Source organism: Somniosus microcephalus, unplaced genomic scaffold, assembly GCF_052327205.1.
Source record: "Somniosus microcephalus isolate GS21.2 unplaced genomic scaffold, FLI_Smic_1.0 unresolved_chr6, whole genome shotgun sequence".
Taxonomy (NCBI): domain Eukaryota; kingdom Metazoa; phylum Chordata; class Chondrichthyes; order Squaliformes; family Somniosidae; genus Somniosus; species Somniosus microcephalus.
Genome location: NW_028225184.1, coordinates 12,120,477 through 12,142,864, shown reverse-complemented (window position 1 = coordinate 12,142,864; position 22,388 = coordinate 12,120,477). Strand labels below are relative to the sequence as shown.

The window sequence follows — 22,388 nt, the reverse complement described above, 5'->3', positions numbered from 1 at the left end:
TTTAGGAAGGGAATTGCAGAGCTCAGGGCCCAGACAGCTGAAGGCACGGCCGCCAATGGTGGAGCGATGGAAATCAGGGGATGTTCAAGAGGCCAGGATTGGAGGAGCGCAGAGATCTCGCAGAGTTGTAGCGGCTGGAGGAGGTTACAGAGATAGGGAGGGGTGTAGGGGCTGGAGGAGGTTACAGAGATAGGGAGGGGTGTAGGGGCTGGAGGAGGTTACAGAGATAGGGAGTGTTGTAGGGGCTGGAGGAGGTTACAGAGATAGGGGGGGTGTAGGGGCTGGAGGAGGTTACAGAGATAGGGAGGTGTGTAGGGGCTGGAGGAGGTTACAGAGATAGGGAGGGGTGTAGGGGCTGGAGGAGGTTACAGAGATAGGGAGGGGTGTAGGGGCTGGAGGAGGTTACAGAGATAGGGAGGGGTGTAGGGGCTGGAGGAGGTTACAGAGATAGGGAGGGGTGCAGGGGCTGGAGGAGGTTACAGAGATGGAGGGGGTGTAGGGCTGGAGGAGGTTACAGAGATAGGGAGGGTTGTAGGGCTGGAGGAGGTTACAGAGTTAAGGAGGGGTATAGGGGCTGGAGGAGGTTACAGAGTTAGGGAGGGTTGTAGGGGCTGGAGGCGGTTGCAGAGATAGGGAGGGTTGTAGGGGCTGGAGGAGGTTACAGAGATAGGGAGGGGTGTAGCGGCTGGAGGAGGTTACAGAGATATGGAGGGGTGCAGGGGCTGGAGGAGGTTACAGAGATGGAGCGTGTGTGGGGCTGGAGGAGGATACAGAGATAGGGAGGGTTGCAGGAGCTGGAGGAAGTTACAGAGATGAGGATTGTAGGCGCTGGAGGACTTTACAGAGATAGGGAGGGTTGTAGGGGCTGGAGGAGGTTACAGAGATAGGGAGGGGTGCAGGGGCTGGAGGAAGTTACAGAGGTAGGGAGGGGTGTAGGGGCTGGAGGAGCTTACAGAGATAGGGAGGGGTGCAGGGGCTGGAGGAGGTTACAGAGATAGGGAGGTTTGTAGGGAACTGGAGGAGGTTACAGAGATAGGGAGGGGTGTAGGGCTGGAGGAGGTTACAGAGTTAAGGGGGGGTATAGGGGCTGGAGGAGGTTACAGAGATAGGGAGGGGTGTAGGGGCTGGAGGAGGTTACAGAGATAGGGAGGGGTGCAGGGGCTGGAGGAGGTTACAGAGATAGGGAGGTTTGTAGGGAACTGGAGGAGGTTACAGAGATAGGGAGGGGTTTAGGGGCTGGAGGAGGTTACAGAGATAGGGAGGGTTGTAGGGCTGGAGGAGGTTACACAGATAGGGAGGAATGTAGGGGCTGGAGGAGGTTACAGAGATAGGGAGGGTTGTAGGGCTGGAGGAGGTTACAGAGATAGGAAGGGTTGTAGGGGCTGGAGGAAGTTACAGAGATAGGGAGGGGTCTAAGGGCTGGAGGAGGTTGCAGAGACAGGGAGGGGTGTGGGGGCTGGAGGAGGTTACAGAGATAGGGAGTGTTGTAGGGGCTGGAGGAGGTAACAGAGATAAGGAGGGTTGTAGGGCTGGAGGAGGTTACAGAGATAGGGAGGGTTGTAGGGGCTGGAGGAGGTTACAGAGATAGGGACGGGTGTAGGAGCTGGAGGAGTTTACAGAGATAGGGAGGGGTGTAGGGCTGGAGGAGGTTACAGAGATAGGGAGGTTTATAGGGGCTGGAGGAGGTTACAGAGTTCGGGACGGTTGTAGGGGCTGGAGGAAGCTTCCAGAGATAGGGAGGGTTGTAGGGGCTGGAGGAGGTTACAGAGATATGGATGGTTGTAGGGGCTGGAGGAGGTTACAGAGATGGGGAGGGGTGTAGGAGCTGGAGGAGGTTACAGAGATAGGGAGGGGTGTGGGGCTGGAGGAGTTTACAGAGATAGGGAGGTTTGGAGGTTGCTGGAGGAGGTTACAGAGATAGGGAGGGGTGTACGGGCTGGAGGGGTTTTCAGAGATAGGGAGGGTTGTAGGGCTGGAGGAGGTTACAGAGATAGGGAGGGTTGTAGGGGCTGGAGGAGGTTACAGCGATAGGGAGGGGTGTAGGGGCTGGAGGAGGTTACAGAGATAGGGAGGGGTGTAGGGCTGGAGCAGGTTACAGAGATAGGGAGGGTTGTAGGGCTGGAGGAGTTTACAGAGATAGGGAGGGGTGTAGGGGCTGGAGGAGGTTACAGAGATAGGGAGGGGAGTAGGGGCTGGAGAAGGTTACAGAGATAGGGAGGGATGTAGGGGCTGGAGGAGGTTACAGAGATAGGGAGGGGTGTAGGGGCTGGAGGAGGTTACAGAGATAGGGAGGGTTGTAGGGGCTGGAGGAATTTACAGAGATAGTGAGGGGTGTAGGGGCTGGAGGAGGTTACAGAGATAGGGAGGGGTGTAGGGTTGGAGCAGGTTACAGAGATAGGGAGGGCTGTAGGGGCTGGAGGAGGTTACAGAGATAGGGAGGGGTGCAGGGTTGGAGCAGGTTACAGAGATAGGGAGGGTTATAGTGGCTGGAGGAGGTGACAGAGATAGGGAGGGTTGTAGGGCTGGAGGAGGTTACAGAGATAGGGAGGGTTGTAGGAACTGGAGGAAGTTCCAGAGATAGCGAGGATTGTATGCGCTGGATGAGTTTACAGAGATAGGGAGGGTTGTAAGGGCGGGAGGAGGTTAAAGAGATAGGGAGGGTTGTAGGGGCTGGAGGAGGTTACAGAGATAGGGAGTGTTGTAGGGCTGGAGGAGGTTACAGAGATAGGGAGGGGTGTAGGGGCTGGAGGAGGTTACAGAGATAGGGAGGGTTGTAGGGGCTGGAGGAGGTTACAGAGATAGGGAGGGGTGTAGGGGCTGGAGGAGGTTACAGAGATAGGGAGGGGTGTAGGGGCTGGAGGGGGTTACAGAGATAAGGAGGGTTGTAGGGGCTGGAGGAGGTTACAGAGATAGGGAGGGGTGTAGGGGCTGGAGGAGGTTACAGAGATAGGGAGGGGTGTAGGGGCTGGAGGAGGTTACAGAGATAGGGAGGGGTGCAGGGGCTGGAGGAGGTTACAGAGATAGGGAGGGTTGTAGGGGCTGGAGGAGTTTACAGAGATAGGGAGGGGTGTAGGGGCTGGAGGAGGTTACAGAGATAGGGAGGGGTGTAGGGCTGGAGCAGGTTACAGAGATAGGGAGGGTTCTAGCGGCTGGAGGAGGTTACAGAGATAGGGAGGGTTGTAGGGGCTGGAGGAGGTTACAGAGATAGGGAGAGTTGATGGGGCTGGAGGAGGTTACAGAGATAGGGAGGGGTGTAGGGGCTGGTGAAGGTTACAGAGATAGGGAGAGTTGATGGGGCTGGAGGAGGTTACAGAGATAGTGGGGGTCGTAGGGGCTGGTGGTGGTTTCAGAGCGAGGGAGGGGTGTAGAGGCTGGAGGAGGTTACAGAGTTAGGGAGGATTGTAGGAGACTGGAGGAGGTTACAAAGATAGGGAGGGTTATAGGGGCTGGAGGATGTTACAGAGATAGGGAGGGTTGTAGGGCTGGAGGAGGTTACAGAGATAGGGACGGATGTAGGGGCTGGAGGAGGTTACAGAGATAGGGAAGGCTTTAGGAGCTGGAGGATGTTACAGAGATAGTGAGGATTGTATGCGCTGGATGACTTTACAGAGATAGGGAGGGTTGTAAGGGCGGGAGAAGGTTAAAGAGATAGGGAGGGTTGTAGGGGCTGGAGGAGGTTACAGAGATAGGGAGAGTTGTAGGGCTGGAGGAGGTTACAGAGATAGGGAGGTTTGTAGGGGCTGGAGGAGGTTACAGCGATAGGGAGGGTTCTAGCGGCTGGAGGAGGTTACAGAGATAGGGAGAGTTGATGGGGCTGGAGGAGGTTACAGAGATAGTGGGGGTCGTAGGGGCTGGTGGTGGTTTCAGAGCGAGGGAAGGATGTCGGGGCTGGAGAAGGTTACAGAGTTAGGGAGGGTTGAAGGAGACTGGAGGAGCTTACAGAGATAGGGAGGGTTATAGGGGCTGGAGGAGTTTACAGAGATAGGGAGGGTTGTAGGGCTGGAGGAGGTTACAGAGATAGGGAGGGATGTAGGGGCTGGAGGAGGTTACAGTGATAGGGAGGGTTGTAGGAGCTGGAGGATGTTACAGAGATAGCGATGATTGTATGCGCTGGATGAGTTTACAGAGATAGGGAGTGTTGTAAGGGCGGGAGGAGGTTAAAGAGATAGGGAGGAGTGCAGAGGCTGGAGGAGGTTACAGAGATGGGGGGTTGTCGGGCTGGAGGAGGTTACAATGATAGGGAGGGATTTAGTTCTGGAGGAGGTTACAGAGATAGGGAGGGGTGTAGGCGCTGGAGGAGGTTACAGATGTAGGGAGGATATCGGGGCTGGAGGAGGTTACAGAGATAGGGAGGGTTGTAGGGGACTGGAGGAGGTTACAGAGATAGGGAGGGTTGTAGGGGCTGGAAGAGGATACAGAGATGGGGGGGTCGTAGGAGCTGGTGGCGGTTTCAGAGCGAGGGAGGGATGTAGGGGCTGGAGGAGGTTACAGAGTTAGGGAGGGTTGTAGGAGCTGGAGGATGTTACAGAGATAGGGAGGGTTGTTGGGGGCTGGAGGAGATTACAGAGATAGGGAGGGTTATAGGGGCTGGAGGAGGTTACAGAGATAGGGAGGGATGTAGGGGCTGGAGGAGTTTACAGAGATAGGGAGGGTTGTAGGAGCTGGAGGATGTTACAGAGATAGGGAGGGTTGTTGGGGGCTGGAGGCGTTTACAGAGATAGGGAGGGTTGTAAGGGCGGGAGGAGGTTAAAGAGATAGGGAGGGGTGCAGGGGCTGGAGGAGGTTACAGAGATAGAGAGGGGTGTAGTGCTGCAGGAGGTTACAGAGATAGGGAGCTTTGTAGAGGCTGGAGGAGGTTACAGAGATAGGGAGGGGTGTAGGGGCTGGAGGAGGTTACAGAGATAGGGAGGGGTGTAGGGGCTGGAGGAGGTTACAGAGATAGGGAGGGTTGTAGGGGCTGGAGGAGGTTACAGAGATAGGGAGGGGTGTAGGGGCTGGAGGAGGTTACAGAGATAGGGAGGTGTGTAAGGTCTGGAGGAGGTTCCAGAGATAGGTAGGGTAGTAGGGGCTGGAGGAGGTTACAGAGATAGCGAGGGGTGTAGGGCTGGAGGAGGTTACAGAGATAGGGAGGGTTGTAGGGCTGGAGGAGGTTACAGAGATAGGGAGGGATGTAGGGGCTGGAGGAAGTTACAGAGATAGGGAGGGTTGTAGGGGCTGGAGGAGGTTACAGAGATAGGGAGGTGTGTAAGGTCTGGAGGAGGTTCCAGAGATAGGGAGGGTTGTAGGAGACTGGAGGAGATTACAGAGATAGGGAGGGTTATAGTGGCTGGAGGAGGTTACAGAGATAGGGAGGGATGTAGGGGCTGGAGGAGGTTACAGAGATAGGGAGGGTTGTAGGGCGCTGGAGGAGTTTACAGATGTAGGGAGGGTTATCGGGGCTGGAGAAGGTTACAGAGAAAGTGAGGGTTGTAGGGCTGGAGGAGGTTACAGAGATAGGGAGCTGTGTAGGGGCTGGAGGAGGTTACAGAGATAGGGAGGGTTGTAGGGGCTGGAGGAGGTTACAGAGATAGGGAGGTGTGTAGGGGCTGGAGGAGGTTACAGCGATAGGGAGGGGTGTGGGGGCTGGAGGAGGTTACAGAGATAGGGAGGGTTGTAGGGGCTGGAGGAAGTTGCAGAGATGGGGAGGGTTCTAGCGGCTGGAGGAAGTTACAGAGATAGGGAGGGTTGTAGGGGCTGGAGGAGGTTACAGAGATAGGGAGGGTTGTAGGAGACTGGAGGAGGTTACAGAGATAGGGAGGGTTGTAGGGCTGGAGGAGGTTACAGAGATAGGGAGAGATGTATGGACTGGAGGAGGTTACAGAGATAGGGAGGGTTGTAGGATCTGGAGGATATTACAGAGATAGCGAGGATTGTATGCGCTGGATGAGTTTACAGAGATAGGGAGGGGTGTAAGGGCGGGAGGAGCTTAATGAGATAGGGAGGGGTGCAGGGGCTGGAGGAGGTTACAGAGATGAGGGGGTGCAGGGCTGGCGGAGGTGACAAAGATAGGGAGGTTTGTAGGGCTGGAGGAGATTACAGAGTTAAGGAGGGGTATAGGGGCTGGAGGAGGTTACAGGGTTAGGGAGGGCTGTAGGGGCTGGAGGAGGTTCCAGAGATAGGGAGGGGTGTAGGAGCTGGAGGAGGTTACAGAGATAGGGAAGGATTTAGGGCTGGAGGAGGTTACAGAGATAGGGAGGGGTGTAGGGGCTGGAGGAGGTTACAGAGATAGGGAGGGGTGTAGGGGCTGGAGGAGGTTACAGATATAGGGATGGTTGTCGAGCTGGAGGAGGTTACAGAGATAGCGAGGATTGTAGGCGCTGGATGAGTTTACAGAGATAGGGAGGGTTATCGAGGCTGGAGGAGGTTACAGAGATAGGGAGGGTTGTAGGAGCTGGAGGAGTTTCCAGAGATAGGGAGGGGTGTAGGAGCTGGAGGAGGTTACAGAGATAGGGAGGGATTTAGGGCTGGAGGAGGTTACAGAGATAGGGAGGTGTGTAGGCGCTGGATGAGGTTACAGATGTAGGGAGGGTTATCGAGGCTGGAGGAGGTTACAGAGATAGGGAGGGTTGTAGGGGACTGGAGGGGGTTACAGAGATAGGGAGGGTTGTAGGGGCTGGTGGAGGTTACAGAGATAGGGAGGGTTGTAGGGACTGGAGGAGGTTACAGAGATAGGGAGGGGTGTAGGGGCTGGATGAGGTTACAGAGATAGGGAGGGGTGTAGGGGCTGGAGGGGGTTACAGGTATAGGGAGGTGTGTAGTGGCTGTAGGGGGTTACAGAGATAGGGAGGGGTGTAGGGGCTGGAGGAGGTTACTGTTGAGTCTGTGCTTTCAAATTTAGTTATGCTGAATAACTGGACACAGACTACAGAAATACTTAAACAGGTCTTTAGTAACTGAGGGTCAGGGCTGAACTGGAATACACTTTGCTCCACAGGGTTTATATACCGGTGTGGTCACCACCGGTACTACAATGTACAGGAGCCATCAAAAAGTAGTCCATCACCTTAAGGTATCCTCTTATGGTGGTACAGGTTACATACACTGCAGTTACAGAGATAGGGAGGGGTGTGGGGGCTGGAGGAGGTTACAGAGATAGGGAAGGGTGTTGGGGCTGGAGGAGGTTACAGAGATAGGGAGGGTTGTAGTGGTTGGAGGAGGTTACAGACATAAGGAGGGTTGTAGGGGTTGGAGGAGGTTACAGAGATAAGGAGGGTTGTAGGGCTGGAGGAGGTTACAGAGATAGGGAGGAGTATAGGGGCTGGAGGAGGTTACAGAGTGAAATAAAGAATAGATTTGCCTTCCAAAGCTAGGCTTTATTAACTTTAAAATCTGCAGCACATCTTTCCACATCCAGTCCCAACCAAAGCTGGAAAAGAACTGAATTTAAGGTGATCACCACACATCATGTGACATCAACTACCAATGAGATTACAACATATATCCCAAGGCAGTTAACAAACAACCAATCACAGTACTTTTACTAAACAAGGAATAATCACCACATTCACCCCTCCTTTTAAAATATACTCCAACCTAAATAACCTTTACAATTTATAATTAATTATTTACAACTAAAACTATGCACAACAAGAGTAAAACTGTTTACATGACACAATACTAAGTGAACAACAACAAATAATAACATTGCACTTAAGTATTAAGTATCTCTCAACCAAAACAATATAATATAATATTTCAACAATTTTAAAACATTACTATCAATTTAAAAGTCCATTTTCAATCGGTCGACCGGATACCTTGTTCGTGTCGACCTTCTTAACCTTGGTGAAATTCCTTGCCCTCCCACACCAGAAGGCACAGAAGTATCTTCAGCAGGAAGGATATCCATATCCCGATTTTCAACGGTTTCCGGATTAGAAATCCCATCAGAAGGTAAACTGGGACGGTCATAAACATCCATCAAGGGCTGACTAATAGAAGTATAATTATCTGCAATCAGATTGGAGACATTCGTAGTAACAGCATCCACATTATCTAAATCATGACTATTGTTAATATCCTCAGAAGAGGGCTGGCCACCACAAGGAGCCAAGTCTTTAATTGAAACGGTACTTTCTTTCCCATCTTGGAATCGAATATGAGCATATTGGGAATTTGCCTCTAACAGCTCCACCTCCTCCACTAAAGGATCATATTTTGACAATCTAACATGGCGTCGAAGCAGCACAGGTCCCTGCATAGTAAGCCATGAAGGTACCGAATATCCCGTAGTAGATCTCCGCGGATAGTAAAAGAGCCTTTCATGGGGGGTCACATTAGTAGCCGTTGAAAGCAATGATCTAATGGAATGCAGGGCATCAGGCAGTACCATTTCCCACTGTGTATTCTTAAGGTTCCGGGATGTCAAAGCCAACATAACTGCCTTCCAGATCACCCCATTGTATCGTTCGCACTGTCCATTACCCTGGGGATTATACGGGGTAGTTCTACTAGTAGAAATTCCCCGACTCTGAAGGTATTCCTTCAACTGGGAAGACACAAAAGAACTTCCCTGATCCGAATGGATATACGCAGGCATCCCAAAGATGACAAAAAGTTGAGTCAGACATTTGATAACTGTAGCAGCTGATACATCTGCACAAGGAAAAGCAAAAGGGAACCTTGAAAACTCATCCACAACAGTAAAAATATATCGGTTTTGAGTAGTTGAAGGAAGAGGCCCCTTAAAATCGACACTCAAACGTTCAAAAGGAGAAGTAGCCTTTATAAGATGAGCTCGTTGAGGCTTAAAGAAATTCGGTTTACACCGAACGCAGATAGAACATGATGAAGTCATCCGCTTGACGTCTTCAACTGAAAAGGGCAAATTCTTACTGCGTACGAAGTGTATCATCCTCGTAACCCCAGGATGACATAAGGCATTGTGAAGATTAATAAGCGTATCTCCGTGAATCACAGAACAATAAGCCCTCGACAGTGCATCATCAGCAACATTATCCTTCCCCGGACGATAAACTATGTCAAAATGGTAACATGCCAACTCAATCCTCCATCTCATTATTTTATCATTTTTGATCTTTCCAAAATGTTTAACATCAAACATAAAGGACACAGATTTTTGATCAGTTACCAATGTGAAATGTCGCCCCGATAAATAATGTCTCCATTTACGCAATGCTTCTACTATTGCGTATGCCTCTTTCTCTATTGAAGAATGTCTTTTTTCACTATTGTTCAAAGTACGTGAGAAAAAGGCCACAGGTCTTCCATTTTGGTTCAGAGTAGCCCCAATTGCAAAATCAGAAGCATCCATCTCAATCACAAAAGGAACCTGCTCATCAATAGAATGCACAACTGCTCCTAAAATATCCTTTTTAAAATTCTCAAAACATGTCCTGGCCTCCCATGATAGAGGATATGTCGTAACCCGAATAAGAGGCCGGATCTTCCGTGAAAAATTTGCAATCCAATTAGAATAATAAGAAAACAGTCCAACAACTCGTTGCAAAGCCTTAGAATTAGTAGGACAAGGTAAATCAATCAATGGTCGCAGACGTTCTGGATCTGGTTTAATCTTGTTTCCCGAGATAATATACCCCAATAGATTTACCTCAGTAGTCGAAAAGATACATTTCTCTTTATTAAAAGTTAAACCAACTTTTTCCGCAGCTTGAAGGAATCTTTTTAAATTAGAATCATGCTCCACCCTTGATTTGCCACACACTGTGATGTCATCTAAGTATGAAAAGGTGTCAGAGAGGGAGTTATCACTTATAAAAGCATCCATTGCCCGTTGAAAACAAGCAACACCATTAGTAACACCAAATGGTATTCGGCAAAACTGATACAGCTTTCCACCAGCCTCAAAGGCCGTATATGGTTGATCCTTCTTAACAATAGGAATCTGATGATAAGCACTCTAAGTCAATAGTGCTAAAAACCTTATACTGAGATACTTTATTGATAAGCTCATCAATCTTAGGCAAAGGGTACGCATCTAATTGAGTATACCTATTAATAGTTTGGGAATAGTCTATCACCATTCGTTTCTTGTGTCTCTCGTTAGTCGTGACAACTACCTGTGCTCGCCAAGGCGAACAACTAGGTTCAATGATTCCTTCCAATAAGAGACGTTGAACTTCAGAATTAATAAATTCTCTATCCTGACTACTATATCTTCTTGACTTGGTAGCAATTGGCTTACAATCCGGCATCAAATTGGAAAAAAGTGATAATGGAGAAATGGATAAAGAGGTTAATCCACAAATAGATAAAGGTGGCTTAGTCCCTCCAAATGAAAGACTAAGAGACTCGTGTAACTGAAGCACATCATGTCCAATCAAAATATCCGCACAGAGATTAGGCAAAACAGATAGGCGTATATCAGTATACGTATTACCTAGAAGAATCATTTTCACAAAGCAACAACCAGCTATTTGTGAAGTAAGGGTCGTCTGAGCCATACACACCTGATACGTAACAGGCAAAATTTTCAAATGCTTCTCCTTCGCAAACTGAAGACTTATAAAACTCTCAGTACTGCCCGTATCTATAAGGGCCTTCACTTCCAACCCATTAACTTGAGCCATAACTATAGCTTTGTTTCGGCCATGGGCAAATGCAGCAGAAATCGATGCAATAAATGCCCTATCTAAAGGCTGAATAGTCACAGAGGAGGAGGTGGTAGAGGAGGGCCCTCCCACACCAGGAGAGGAGGTAATTGAACCTGATGATTTGCACACGCGTGCATAATGACCTCTCTTGCCGCATTAACTACACACAGCCTCCCGAGCAGGACACTTCAGACGAGGGTGCCGGATATTCCCACAAAAATAACACTTCTGAATCCTAGAGGCAACAGCCGCCGAAGTAGAAACTGTTTCAGAATCTAGTAAACCACTCCCATTAAGTCCACATAATTCCTTTTCATCCGAAACTGCCGAAACCATAGTCGCAGGCCGATTAAAAAGAGCATAAGAATCCGAACTTCTCTGAGCCACATCCAATGTAGAAGCTTGCTCAAAAGCACTTTTAAGACCCAAAGTCTTATTTTCTAACAACCACTGACGAATTGATCTAGACAGTAATCCATTAATAAAAGCATCCCGTACCGATTCTTCCTTATATTCTTCAGCCGTCACAGCCTTATAATTACAGTTAACACTAAGGCACCGAAGTGCTTGTAAATAAGTATCCAAAGATTCTCCCACCTGCTGCCTACGGGCAGATAGAAGATGACGTGCAAATACCTCATTCTTTGGTTTAACAAAAATCTTTTCCAATGTAGAAATAGCCACTTCATAAGTTTTACAGTCCAAAATATATTTATATACATCCGGAGCAATGTAGTTGATCAGCATATTCAGCTTATTTAGAGACTCTTGATCCAACACGCCCAAAAAGTTTTTAAATGTACAATACCAATGTTTCCATTTATCATCCACTCCAGCAGAATTGGGGTCAGCCTTGAATCGTTCTGGTTGAAGATATCGCTCCATTCTAACATAAAGTTAATAAATTGAAATAAAGAATAGATTTGCCTTCCAAAGCTAGGCTTTATTAACTTTAAAATCAGCAGCACATCTTTCCACATCCAGTCCCAACCAAAGCTGGAAAAGAACTGAATTTAAGGTGGCCACCACACATCATGTGACATCAACTACCAATGAGATTACAACATATATCCCAAGGCAGTTAACAAACAACCAATCACAATACTTTTACTAAACAAGGAATAATCACCACACAGAGATAGGGAGGGGTGTAGGGGCTGGAGGAGGTTACAGAGATAAGGAGGGTTGTAGGGCTGGAGGAGGTTACAGAGATAGGGAGGAGTATAGGGGCTGGAGGAGGTTACAGAGATAGGGAGGGGTGTAGGGGCTGGAGGAGGTTACAGAGATAGGGAGGGGTGTAGGGGCTGGAGGAGGTTACAGAGATAGGGAGGGGTGTAGGGGCTGGAGGAGGTTACACAGATAGGGAGGGGTGTAGGGGCTGGAGGAGGTTACAGAGATAGGGAGGGTTGTAGGGGCTGGAGGAGTTTACAGAGATAGGGAGGGGTGTAGGGGCTGGAGGAGTTTACAGAGATAGGGAGGGGTGTAGGGGCTGGAGGGGGTTACAGGGATAGGGAGGGGTGTAGGGGCTGGAGGGGGTTACAGAGATAGGGAGGGGTGTAGGGGCTGGAGGAGGTTACAGAGATAGGGAGGGGTGTAGGGGCTGGAGGAGGTTACAGAGATAGGGAGGGGTGTAGGGTCTGGAGGAGTTTACAGAGATAGGGAGGGGTGTAGGGGCTGGAGGAGGTTACAGAGATAGGGAGGGGTGTAGGGTCTAGAGGAGGTTACAGAGATAGGGAGGGTTGTTTGTGTGTGTCTCTCTCTCAGTCTCTCTCTCTGTCTCTCTCTGTCTCTCTGTCTCTCTTTCTCTCTCTGTCTCTCTGTCTCTCTCTGTCTCTCTCTCTCTCTGTCTCTCTCTCTCTGTCTCTCTCTCTCTGTCTCTCTCTGTCTCTCTCTCTGTCTCTCTCTCTGTCTCTGTCTCTCTCTCTGTCTCTCTCTCTCTGTCTCTCTCTGTCTCTCTCTCTGTCTCTCTCTCTCTCTGTCTCACTCTCTCTGTCTCTCTCTCTCTCTCAGTCTCCGTCTCTCTCTCTCTGTCCGTGCTCTGATCACAATGACATTTTTCCCTCCTCCAGTCTCCACATTCCTGAGGCGTTGCCTGTGGGAATGCTGGGCTGGGAATTCTCGAATCGTGGACAGGAACATAATCCGTAATCAGGGGCTTGTCCCCGATAAAATGGTAAGTGAGATGAGGGTACGGACCTCCGCCCCCACGGATTGGAGGGGAGGGGATTGGAGGAGAGGGGGATTGGAGGGGAGTGGGATTGGAGGGGAGGAGAATTGGAGGGGAGGGGATTGGAGGGGAGGGGGATTGGAGGGGAGGAGAATTGGAGGGGAGGGTGATTGGAGGGGAGGGGATTGGAGGGGAGGGGGATTGGAGGGGAGGAGAATTGGAGGGGAGGGTGATTGGAGGGGAGGGGATTGGAGGGGAGGGGGATTGGAGGGGAGGAGAATTGGAGGGGAGGAGGATTGGAGGGGAGGGTGATTGGAGGGGAGGAGGATTGGAGGGGAGGGGGATTGGAGGGGAGGGGATTGGAGGGGAGGGGGATTGGAGGGGAGGAGGATTGGAGGGGAGAGGGATTGGAGGGGAGGGGATTGGAGGGGAGGGGGATTGGAGGGAGGGGGATTGGAGGGGAGAGGAATTGGAGGGGAGGGGGATTGGAGGGGAGGGGAATTGGAGGGGAGGGGAATTGGAGGGGAGAGGGATTGGAGGGGAGGGGAGGGGATTGGAGGGGAGGGGAGGGGATTGGAGGGGAGGGGGATTGGAGGGGAGGGGATTGGAGGGGAGGGGGATTGGAGGGGAGGGGATTGGAGGGGAGGGGGATTGGAGGGGTGGGGATTGGAGGGGAGGGGGATTGGAGGGGAGGGGGATTGGAGGGGTGGGGACTGGAGGGGAGGGGGACTGGAGGGGAGGGAATTGGAGGGGAGGAAATTGGAGGGGAGGGGATTGGAGGGGAGGGGGATTGGAGGGGAGGGGATTGGAGGGGAGGGGGATTGGAATGGGGAGGGGATTGGAGGGGAGGGGATTGGAGGGGAGGGGAGAATAAGCACAGAATAAATAGGACCAAGGGAGGCCATTCGGCCCCTTGAGCCTGCTCCGCCATTCAATGAGATCATGGCTGATCATCGACCTCAACTCCACTTTCCTGCCCGATCCCCATATCCCTTGATTCCCCGAGAGTCCAACAATCTCTCGATCCCATTCTTGAATATACTCAACGACTGAGCATCCACAGCCCTCTGGGGCAGAGAATTCCAAAGATTCACCGCCCTCTGAGTGAAGAAATTCCTCCTCATCTCAGTGTTAAATGACCGACCCCTTATTCTGAGACTGTGACCCCTGGTTCTGGACTCTCCAGCCAGGGGGAAACATCCTCCCTGCATCTACCCTGTCAATCCCCCTCAGAATCTTATATGCTTCAATGAGATCACCTCTCATTCTGCAAACTGGACCAGACCAGAACTGTGCACAGTGCTCCAAGTGTGGTCTAACCAAGGTTTATGGAGATCAGAACTGTGCACAGTGCTCCAAGTGTGGTCTAACCAAGGTATGTGGAGACCAGAACTGTGCACAGTGCTCCAAGTGTGGTCTAACCAAGGTATGTGGAGACCAGAACTGTGCACAGTGCTCCAAGTGTGATCTAACCAAGGTATATGGAGACCAGAACTGTGCACAGTGCTCCAAGTGTGATCTAACCAAGGTATATGGAAACCAGAACTGTGCACAGTGCTCCAGGTGGGGTCTAACCAAGGTATATGGAGACCAGAACTGTGCACAGTGCTCCAAGTGTGGTCTAACCAAGGTATATGGAGACCAGAACTGTACACAGTGCTCCAAGTGTGGTCTAACCAAGGTATATGGAGACCAGAACTGTGCACAATGCTCCAAGTGTGGTCTAACCAAGGTATATGGAGACCAGAACTGTGCACAATGCTCCAAGTGTGGTCTAACCAAGGTATATGGAGACCAGAACTGTGCACAGTGCTCCACGTGTGGTCTAACTAAGGTATATGGAGACCAGAACAGTGCACAGTGCTCCAAGTGTGGTCTAACCAAGGTATATGGAGACCAGAACTGTGCACAGTGCTCCAAGTGTGGTCTAACCAAGGTATATGCAGACCAGAACTGTGCACAGTGCTCCAAGTGTGGTCTAACCAAGCAATATGGAACTGAGGATTTTTCTGTTCGTATATGTCCTATTTGTATCTGTAGATGGGCTCGATGCGACATCAGGCTACCTGTGGAGATCTGGTGGAGTTCGATTATGGCCCCTTCCAGCACTGGGGCGTCTACGTGGGTGGAGATAAGGTAGTCCACCTGACGGTACCAGGTAAAGAATGAGGTCATTCACCATCCTGTATTATCTGGAGAGCAAGATTCTAACTACAGGTTAATGGGAAAGAGTCACAGATTAATCTGCCCAGCTCCCCCATCCCTCAACCCCAGGTAACTACCTTCTCCCCAATCCCTCAACCCCACCCACCCACGTTCTCCCCAATCCCTCAACCCCATCCACCCAGCTTCTCCCCAATCCCTCAACCCCAACTACCCGCCTTCTCCCCAATCCCTCAGCCCCACCCACCCACCTTCTCCCCAATCCCTCAACCCCACCTACCCACCTTCTCCCCAATCCCTCATCCCCACCCACCCACCTTCTCCCAATCCATCAACCCCACCTCCCCACCTTCTCCACATATCCCTCAACCCCACCTACCCACCTTCTCCCCAATCCCTCAACCCCACCAACCCACCTTCTCCCCAATCCCTCATCCCCACCTACCCACCTTCTCCCCACTCCCTCAACCCCACCTACCCACCTTCTCCACATATCCCTCAACCCCACCGACCCACCTTCTCCCCAATCCCTCAACCCCACCAACCCACCTTCTCCCCAATCCCTCAACCACACCTACCCAACTTCTCCCCAATCCCTCATCCCCACCCACCCACCTTCGCCCCAATCCCTCAACCCCACCTACCCACCTTCTCCCCAATCCCTCAGCCCCACCTACCCACCTTCTCCCCAATCCCTCAACCACACCTACCCACCTTCTCCCCAATCCCTCATCCCCACCCACCCACCTTTGCCCCAATCCCTCAACCCCACCTACCCACCTTCTCCCCAATCCCTCAACCCCACCTACCCACCTTCTCCCCAATCCCTCAACCCCACCTACCCACCTTCTCCCCATTCCCTCAACCAAGCCTACCCACCTTCTCCCCATATTTCTCAACCCCACTTACCCACCTTCTCCCCAATCCCTCAACCCCACCTACTCACCTTCTCCCAAATCCCACAACCCCACCTACCCACCTTCTCCCTAATCCCTCAAACCCACCTACCCACCTTCTCCCCAATCCCTCAACCCCACCTACCCACCTTCTCCCCAATCCCTCAACATCACCTACCCACCTTCTCCCCAATCCCTCAACCCCACCTACCACCTTCTCCCCAATCCCTCAACCCCATCAACCCACCTTCTCCACATATCCCTCAACTCCACCTATCCACCTTCTCCCCAATCCCTCAACCCCACCTACCCGCCTTCTCCCCAATCCCTCAACCCCAGCTACCCACCTTCTCCCCAATCCCTCAACCCCACCTACCCACCTTCTCCCCAAACTCTCTGTACTGAGGGAGCGCTGCACTGTTGCAGGAGCTGTACTGAGGGAGCGCTGCACTGTCGGAGGGTTAGTACTGAGGGAGCGCCGCACTGTTGGTGGGGCAGTACTGAGGGAGCGCTGCACTGTCGGCGGGGCAGTACTGAGGGAGCGCCGCACTGTCGGAGGGGCAGTACTGAGGGAGCGCCGCACTGTCGGAGGGGCAGTAGTGAGGGAGTGCCGCACTGTCGGAGGGGCAGTACTGAGGGAGCGCCGCATTGTCGGAGAGGCAGTACTGAGGGAGCGCCGCACTGTCGGAGGGGCAGCACTGAGGGAGCGCCGCACTGTCGGAGGGGCAGTACTGAGGGAGCGCTGCACTGTCGGAGGGGCAGTACTGAGGGAGCGCCGCACTGTTGGAGGGGCGGTACTGAGGGAGCGCCGCACTGTCGGAGGGTCAGTACTGAGGGAGCGCTGCACTGTCGGAGGGGCAGTACTGAGGGAGCGCTGCACTGTCGGAGGTGCCGTCTTTCGGATGAGACGTTAAACCGAGGCCCCGTCTGCTCTCTCAGGTGGATGTAAAAGATCCCATGGACACTATTGGAAGAAGAGTAGAGGGGAGTTCTCCACGGTGTCCTGGGGCCAATATTTATCCCTCAACCAACATCATCAGCAGATGATGTGGTCATTATCACGTTGCTGTTTGTGGGAGCTTGCTGTGCGCAAATCGGCTGCCGCGTTTCCTACATTACAACAGTGACCACACTTGAAAAAGTACTTCCTTGGCTGTGAAGCGCTTTGGGACGTCCGGTGCTCGTGAAAGGCGCTATAGAAATGCAAATCTTTCTGTCCATTTGATCAACTTGGTCTCATTTTCCTGCTCTTTTTTCCCTGATCTTTGTCGTAGAGCGGCAGGAGACTTGGAGATGTTCCAGGGTCTTCCCGAGCTCGGGATTTGTGGTCTTCTTCAAGACCCAGGTGCGGCTGCAGTCCGTGTCGGAGGTCAGGGGCCGCCCCGAGGTCAGGGTCACGAACAGCGCCCACGACGGAGTCCTGGGCGAGCCTGACCCCTGGGACCAGATCGAGCGACGCATCATTCGGCTGCTGAATCGGGAGTTCACCTACTCGCTGATCAGCTTCAACTGCGAACACCTGGCGACCTTTCTGCGCTACGGTGTCAGTCATTGTACGCAGGTGAGTGGGCCAGTAAGGTGGGAGATGGAGGATATACTGGAAATTTTTGAGGATGTAACTGGTAGAATAGATAAGGGAGAACCAGTGGATGTGGTGTATTTGGACTTTCAGAAGGCTTTCGATAAGGTCCCGCATAAGAGATTAGCGTGTAAAGTTAAGGCACATGGGATTGGGGGCAAGGTATTGACTTGGATAGAGAACTGGTTGGCAGGCAGAAAGCAACGAGTTGGAATAAACGGGTCTTTTTCCGAGTGGCAGGCAATGATTAGTGGGGTACCGCAGGGATCGGTGCTAGGACCCCAGCTATTCACCATATATATTAATGATCTGGACGAGGGAACTACAGTAGATGTAATATCTCCAAGTTTGCAGACGACACAAAGCTGGGTGGGCGTGTGTGCTGTGAGGAGGATGCCGAGGAACTCCAGTATGATTTGGACAGGTTGGGTGATTGGGCAGAAACATGGCAGATGCAATATAACGTGGATAAATGTGAGGTTATCCACTTTGGTGGCAAAAACAGGAAGGCAGATTATTATCTGAATGGCAATAGATTGGGAGAAGGGGAAGTGCAACGAGACCTGGGTGTCCTTGTGCACCAGTCGCTGAAGGTAAGCATGCAGGTGCAGCAGGCGGTTAAGAAGGCAAATGGTATGTTGGCCTTCGTAGCGAGAGGGTTTGAGTACAGGAGCAAGGATGTCTTGCTGCAGTTGTACAGGGCCTTGGTGAGACCACATCTTGAGTATTGTGTGCAGTTTTGGTCGCCTTATCTGAGGAAGGATGTTCTTGCCGTGGAAGGAGTTCAGCGAAGATTCACCAGGCTGATACCTGGGCTGGCAGGAATGACGTATGAGGAGAGATTGGGTCGATTGGGCTTGTACTCGCTGGAGTTTAGAAGAATGAGAGGGGATCTCATTGAAACTTATAAAATTCTGACAGGACAGGACAGACTAGATGCAGGAAGGATGTTTCTGATGGCGGGGGAGTCCAGAACCAGGGGTCACAGCCTAAGGATAAGGGGTAAGCCATTTAGGACAGAAATGAGGAGGAATTTCTTCACCCAGAGAGTGGTGAACCTGTGGAATTCTCTACCACAGAAGGCAGTTGAGGCCAACTCATTAAATATATTCAAGAAGGAGTTGGATATATTTCTTAAGGCTAAAGGGATCAAGAGGTATGGGGAGAAGGCAGGGACAGGGTACTGAATTTGGATGATCAGCCATGATCGCATTGAATGGCGGAGCAGGCTCGAGGGGCCGAATGGCCTACTCCTGCTCCTATCTTCTATGTCTATGATATAGTGTGAGCTTATTCACTAATTTGGTTAGCGCAATCTACATGTAGATTAAAGTCACCCCTGATAACTGCTGTGCCCTTATTGCACGCTTCTCTAATTTCCCATTTAATGCCATCCCCAACCTCAGCATTACCGTTTGGGGGTCTATATACCACTCCCACTAATGTTTTCTGCCCCTTGGTATTTCTCAGTTCTACCCATACAGATTCCACATCATCAGAGCGAATATCCTTCCTTACCATTGTGTTAATCCCTTCTTTAACCAGCAATGCTACCCCACCTCCTTTTCCTTTTTGCCTGTCTTTCCGGAATATTGAATACCCCTGGATGTTGAATTCCCAGCCTTGGTCACCCTGGAGCCATGTCTCTGTAATCCCAATTATATCATATCCGTATTTGCGCAGCTAATTCATCCACCTTATGACGAATGCTCCTCGCATTAAGACACAAAGCCTTCAGGCTTGTTTTTTTAACACTCTTACACCTTTTAGAATTATTATTTACTGTGGCCCTGTTTGATTTACACCCTTGATTTCCCTGACTGCCACTTTTGCTTTTCTCCTTCCTGTCTTTTGCTTCTATCCTTGCTTCCCTTTCCTCTGTCTCCCTGCACAGGTTCCCAACCCCCTGCCATTTTAGTTTAAACCCTCCCCCCCAGGACATCGGTCCCGGCCCTGCCCAGGTGCAAACCATCCGGTTTGTACTGGTCCCACCTGTAGTGATCAATAGCATGTCATTCTATAGTGGACACTAGGTGGAGCCATAGAGCTGTATATAGCTCTATGTATAAGACTACACTACCCAGCTATATATTATATTAAGACTACATTACCCATGAGGCTAGGCTACCCACAAGGCAGTCAAGATGGAAGCCTCTACAAGATGCTGTACAAGTCCACATGTGCTCAATAAAAGTGTCTAGCAAAAGCCAGCTGTGTTCATAATAAGAATGTCTATATATTAATGAACATAACACCACCTCCCCCAGAACCAGTTCCAATGTCCCAGGAATTTGAATCCCTCCCCCTTGCACCATTCCTCTAGCCACGTATTCATCTGAAATATCCTTCTATTTCTACTCTGACTAGCACGTGGCACTGGTAGCAATCCTGAGATTACTACCTTTGAGGTATTATTTTTTAATTTACCTCCTAACTCCCTATATTCAGCTTTTAGGACCTCATCCTGGTTTTTACCTATATCGGTACCGATATGCACCACAACCGGTAAAAGGGCAGGTGTTGCATCTCCTGCGCTTGCATGGGAAGGTGCCGGGTGATGTGCCTCAGTGAATCCGAGACTCGACGTCAACGGAGCAAAGCAAGGCTTTTATTAACTCAGAAAGTAATACACATTGGAGAAGTGTCTCTCATCCAGAGATCTGCTGTACTGCTGTGAGACACGCTGGGGCTTGCTTAAGTAGGGGCCAGGTATGGGCGGAGCCCTACACACAATACAATACAGGTAAGGAAATGAAACTGAAACTAAACTAAACACAGGGAATACAGTGCCTGATGAATGGCATATTTCATCACACCGGGGAAAGGGGTAGGAGTGTTAGGGGTGATTGAAGAGTGGACCAGGGTGTTGCGGAGGGAGCGGTCCCTTCGGAATGCTGAAAGGGGAGGCGAGGGGAAGATGCGTTTGGCGGTGGGATCACGTTGGAGGTGGCGGAAATGGCGGAGGATGATCCGTTGAATGTGGAGGCTGGTGGGGTGAAAGGTGAGGACAAGCGGAACCCTATCGTGGTTCCGGGAGGGAGGGGAAGGGGTGAGGGCAGAAGTGCGGGAGATAGAACGGACACGGTCAAGGGCCGTGTGGGTGTTCAGAGAGATTTGGGTGTCCTCGTGCAAGGAACACAGAAAGCCAGCATGCAGGTACAGCAAGCAGTAAGGAAGGTAAATGGCATGTTGGCCTTTACTGCAAGGGGGTTGGAGTCTAAGAGTAAGGAAGTCTTGCTACAATTGTACAGGGCCTTGGTGAGACCACACCTGGAGTACTGTGCACAGTTTTGGTCTCCTTATCTAAGGCAGGATATACTTGCCTTGGAGGCAATGCAACGAAGGTTCACTAGACGAAGGGCAGCACGGTGGCATAGTGGTTAGCACTGTTGCCTCACAGCGCCAGGGACCCGGGTTCGAATCCGGCCTCGGGCGACTGTCTGTGTGGAGTTTGCACATTCTCCCCGTGTTTGCGTGGGTTTCCTCCGGGTGCTCCGGTTTCCTCCCACAGTCCAAAGATGTGCGGGTTAGGTTGGTTGGCTATGATAAATTGACCCTTAGTGTTAGGGGGATTAAATACGTGGGGTTACAGGGATAGGGTGGGATATGTGTTGGTGTAGGGGTTACGGGGATTGGGTGGGATATGTGTCGGTGCAGGCTCGATGGGCCGAAATGGCCTCTATCTGCACTGTGGGGTTTCTGTGATTCTGTGATTCTGTGATAGACTGATTCCTGGGATGGGAGGGCTGTCCTATGATGAGAGATTGTGTAGAATGGGCCGATACTCTCTAGAGTTTAGAAGAATGAGTGGTGATCTCATTGAAACATACAAGAATCTGAGGGGGATTGACAGGGTAGACGCTGAGAGGCTGTTTCCCCTGGCTGGAGTGTCTAGAACTAGGGGGCATAGTCTCAGGATAAGGGGTTGGCCATTAAAGACTGAGATGAGGAGGAATTTCTTCACTCAGAGGGTTGTGAATCTTTGGAGTTCTCTACCACAGAGGGCTGTGGATATTGAATCTTTGAGTGTATTCAAGGCTGAGATCGATAGATTTTTGACTCGAGGGGAATCAAGGGATATGGAGATCGGGCGGGAACTTGGAGGTGGTGGTGTTCCCGCGCGCCTGCTGCCCTTGTCCTCCTAGGTGGACGAGGTCGCGGGTTTGGGAGGTGCTGCCGAAGAAGCCTTGGCGAGTTGCTGCAGTGCATCTTGTAGATGGTCCACACTGCGGACACGGTACGCCGGTGGTGGAGGGAGTGAATGTTTAAGGTGGTGGATGGGGTGCCAATCAAGCGGGCTGCTTTGTCCTGGATGGTGTCGAGCTTCTTGAGTGTTGTTGGGAGCTGCACTCATCCAGGCAAGTGGAGAGTATTCCATCACACTCCTGACTTGTGCCTTGTCGATGGTGGAAAGGCTTTGGGGAGTCAGGAGGTGAGACACTCGCCGCAGAATACCCAGCCTCTGACCCGCTCTTGTAGCCACAGTATTTATGTGGCTGGTCCAGTTAAGTTTCTGGTCAATGGTGACCCCCCAGGATGTTGATGGTGGGGGATTCGACGATGGTAATGCTGTTGAATGTCAAGGAGCGGTGGTTAGACTCTCGCTTGTTGGAGATAGTCATTGCCTGGCACTTGTGTGGCGCGAATGTTAACAGCCACTTGTCAGCCCAAGCCTGAATGGTGTCCAGGTCTTGTTGCATGCGGGCACGGACTGCTTCATTATCGGAGTTATACTGGGCATGGGCCTAAGAAAGTTGAAGAAATGGAAACTGAGTGAAATTCTACTTTCATTTCAGATTCGCTTTGGAATGAGCGGAACAGCAACAGAGAAACTTCGTGGAGCATGTGGAGAGGACAAGCGATTGAGCTCCAGAGGCTGAATGGCCACCTCCCCATATCTAACCCCGTGCTGTACCTGCCCTGGGAGTGTTTGATGGGACAGTGTAGAGGGAGCTTTACTCTGTATCTAA

At 51.2% G+C, this 22,388-nt stretch overlaps 1 protein-coding gene across 1 annotated transcript; it reads left to right on the top strand.

Annotated features, from left to right (window-relative positions):
* Nucleotides 1-14,741: 14,741 nt before the first annotated feature.
* On the top strand, nt 14,742-22,298 carry LOC147087075 (phospholipase A and acyltransferase 2-like). The gene is made up of 3 exons (XM_085978034.1): nt 14,742-14,938; nt 17,114-17,400; nt 22,215-22,298. Exons 1-3 carry the CDS (start codon nt 14,821-14,823, stop codon nt 22,296-22,298), a joined length of 489 nt encoding a protein of 162 aa, XP_085834160.1. The 5' UTR covers nt 14,742-14,820.
* Nucleotides 22,299-22,388: the final 90 nt, after the last annotated feature.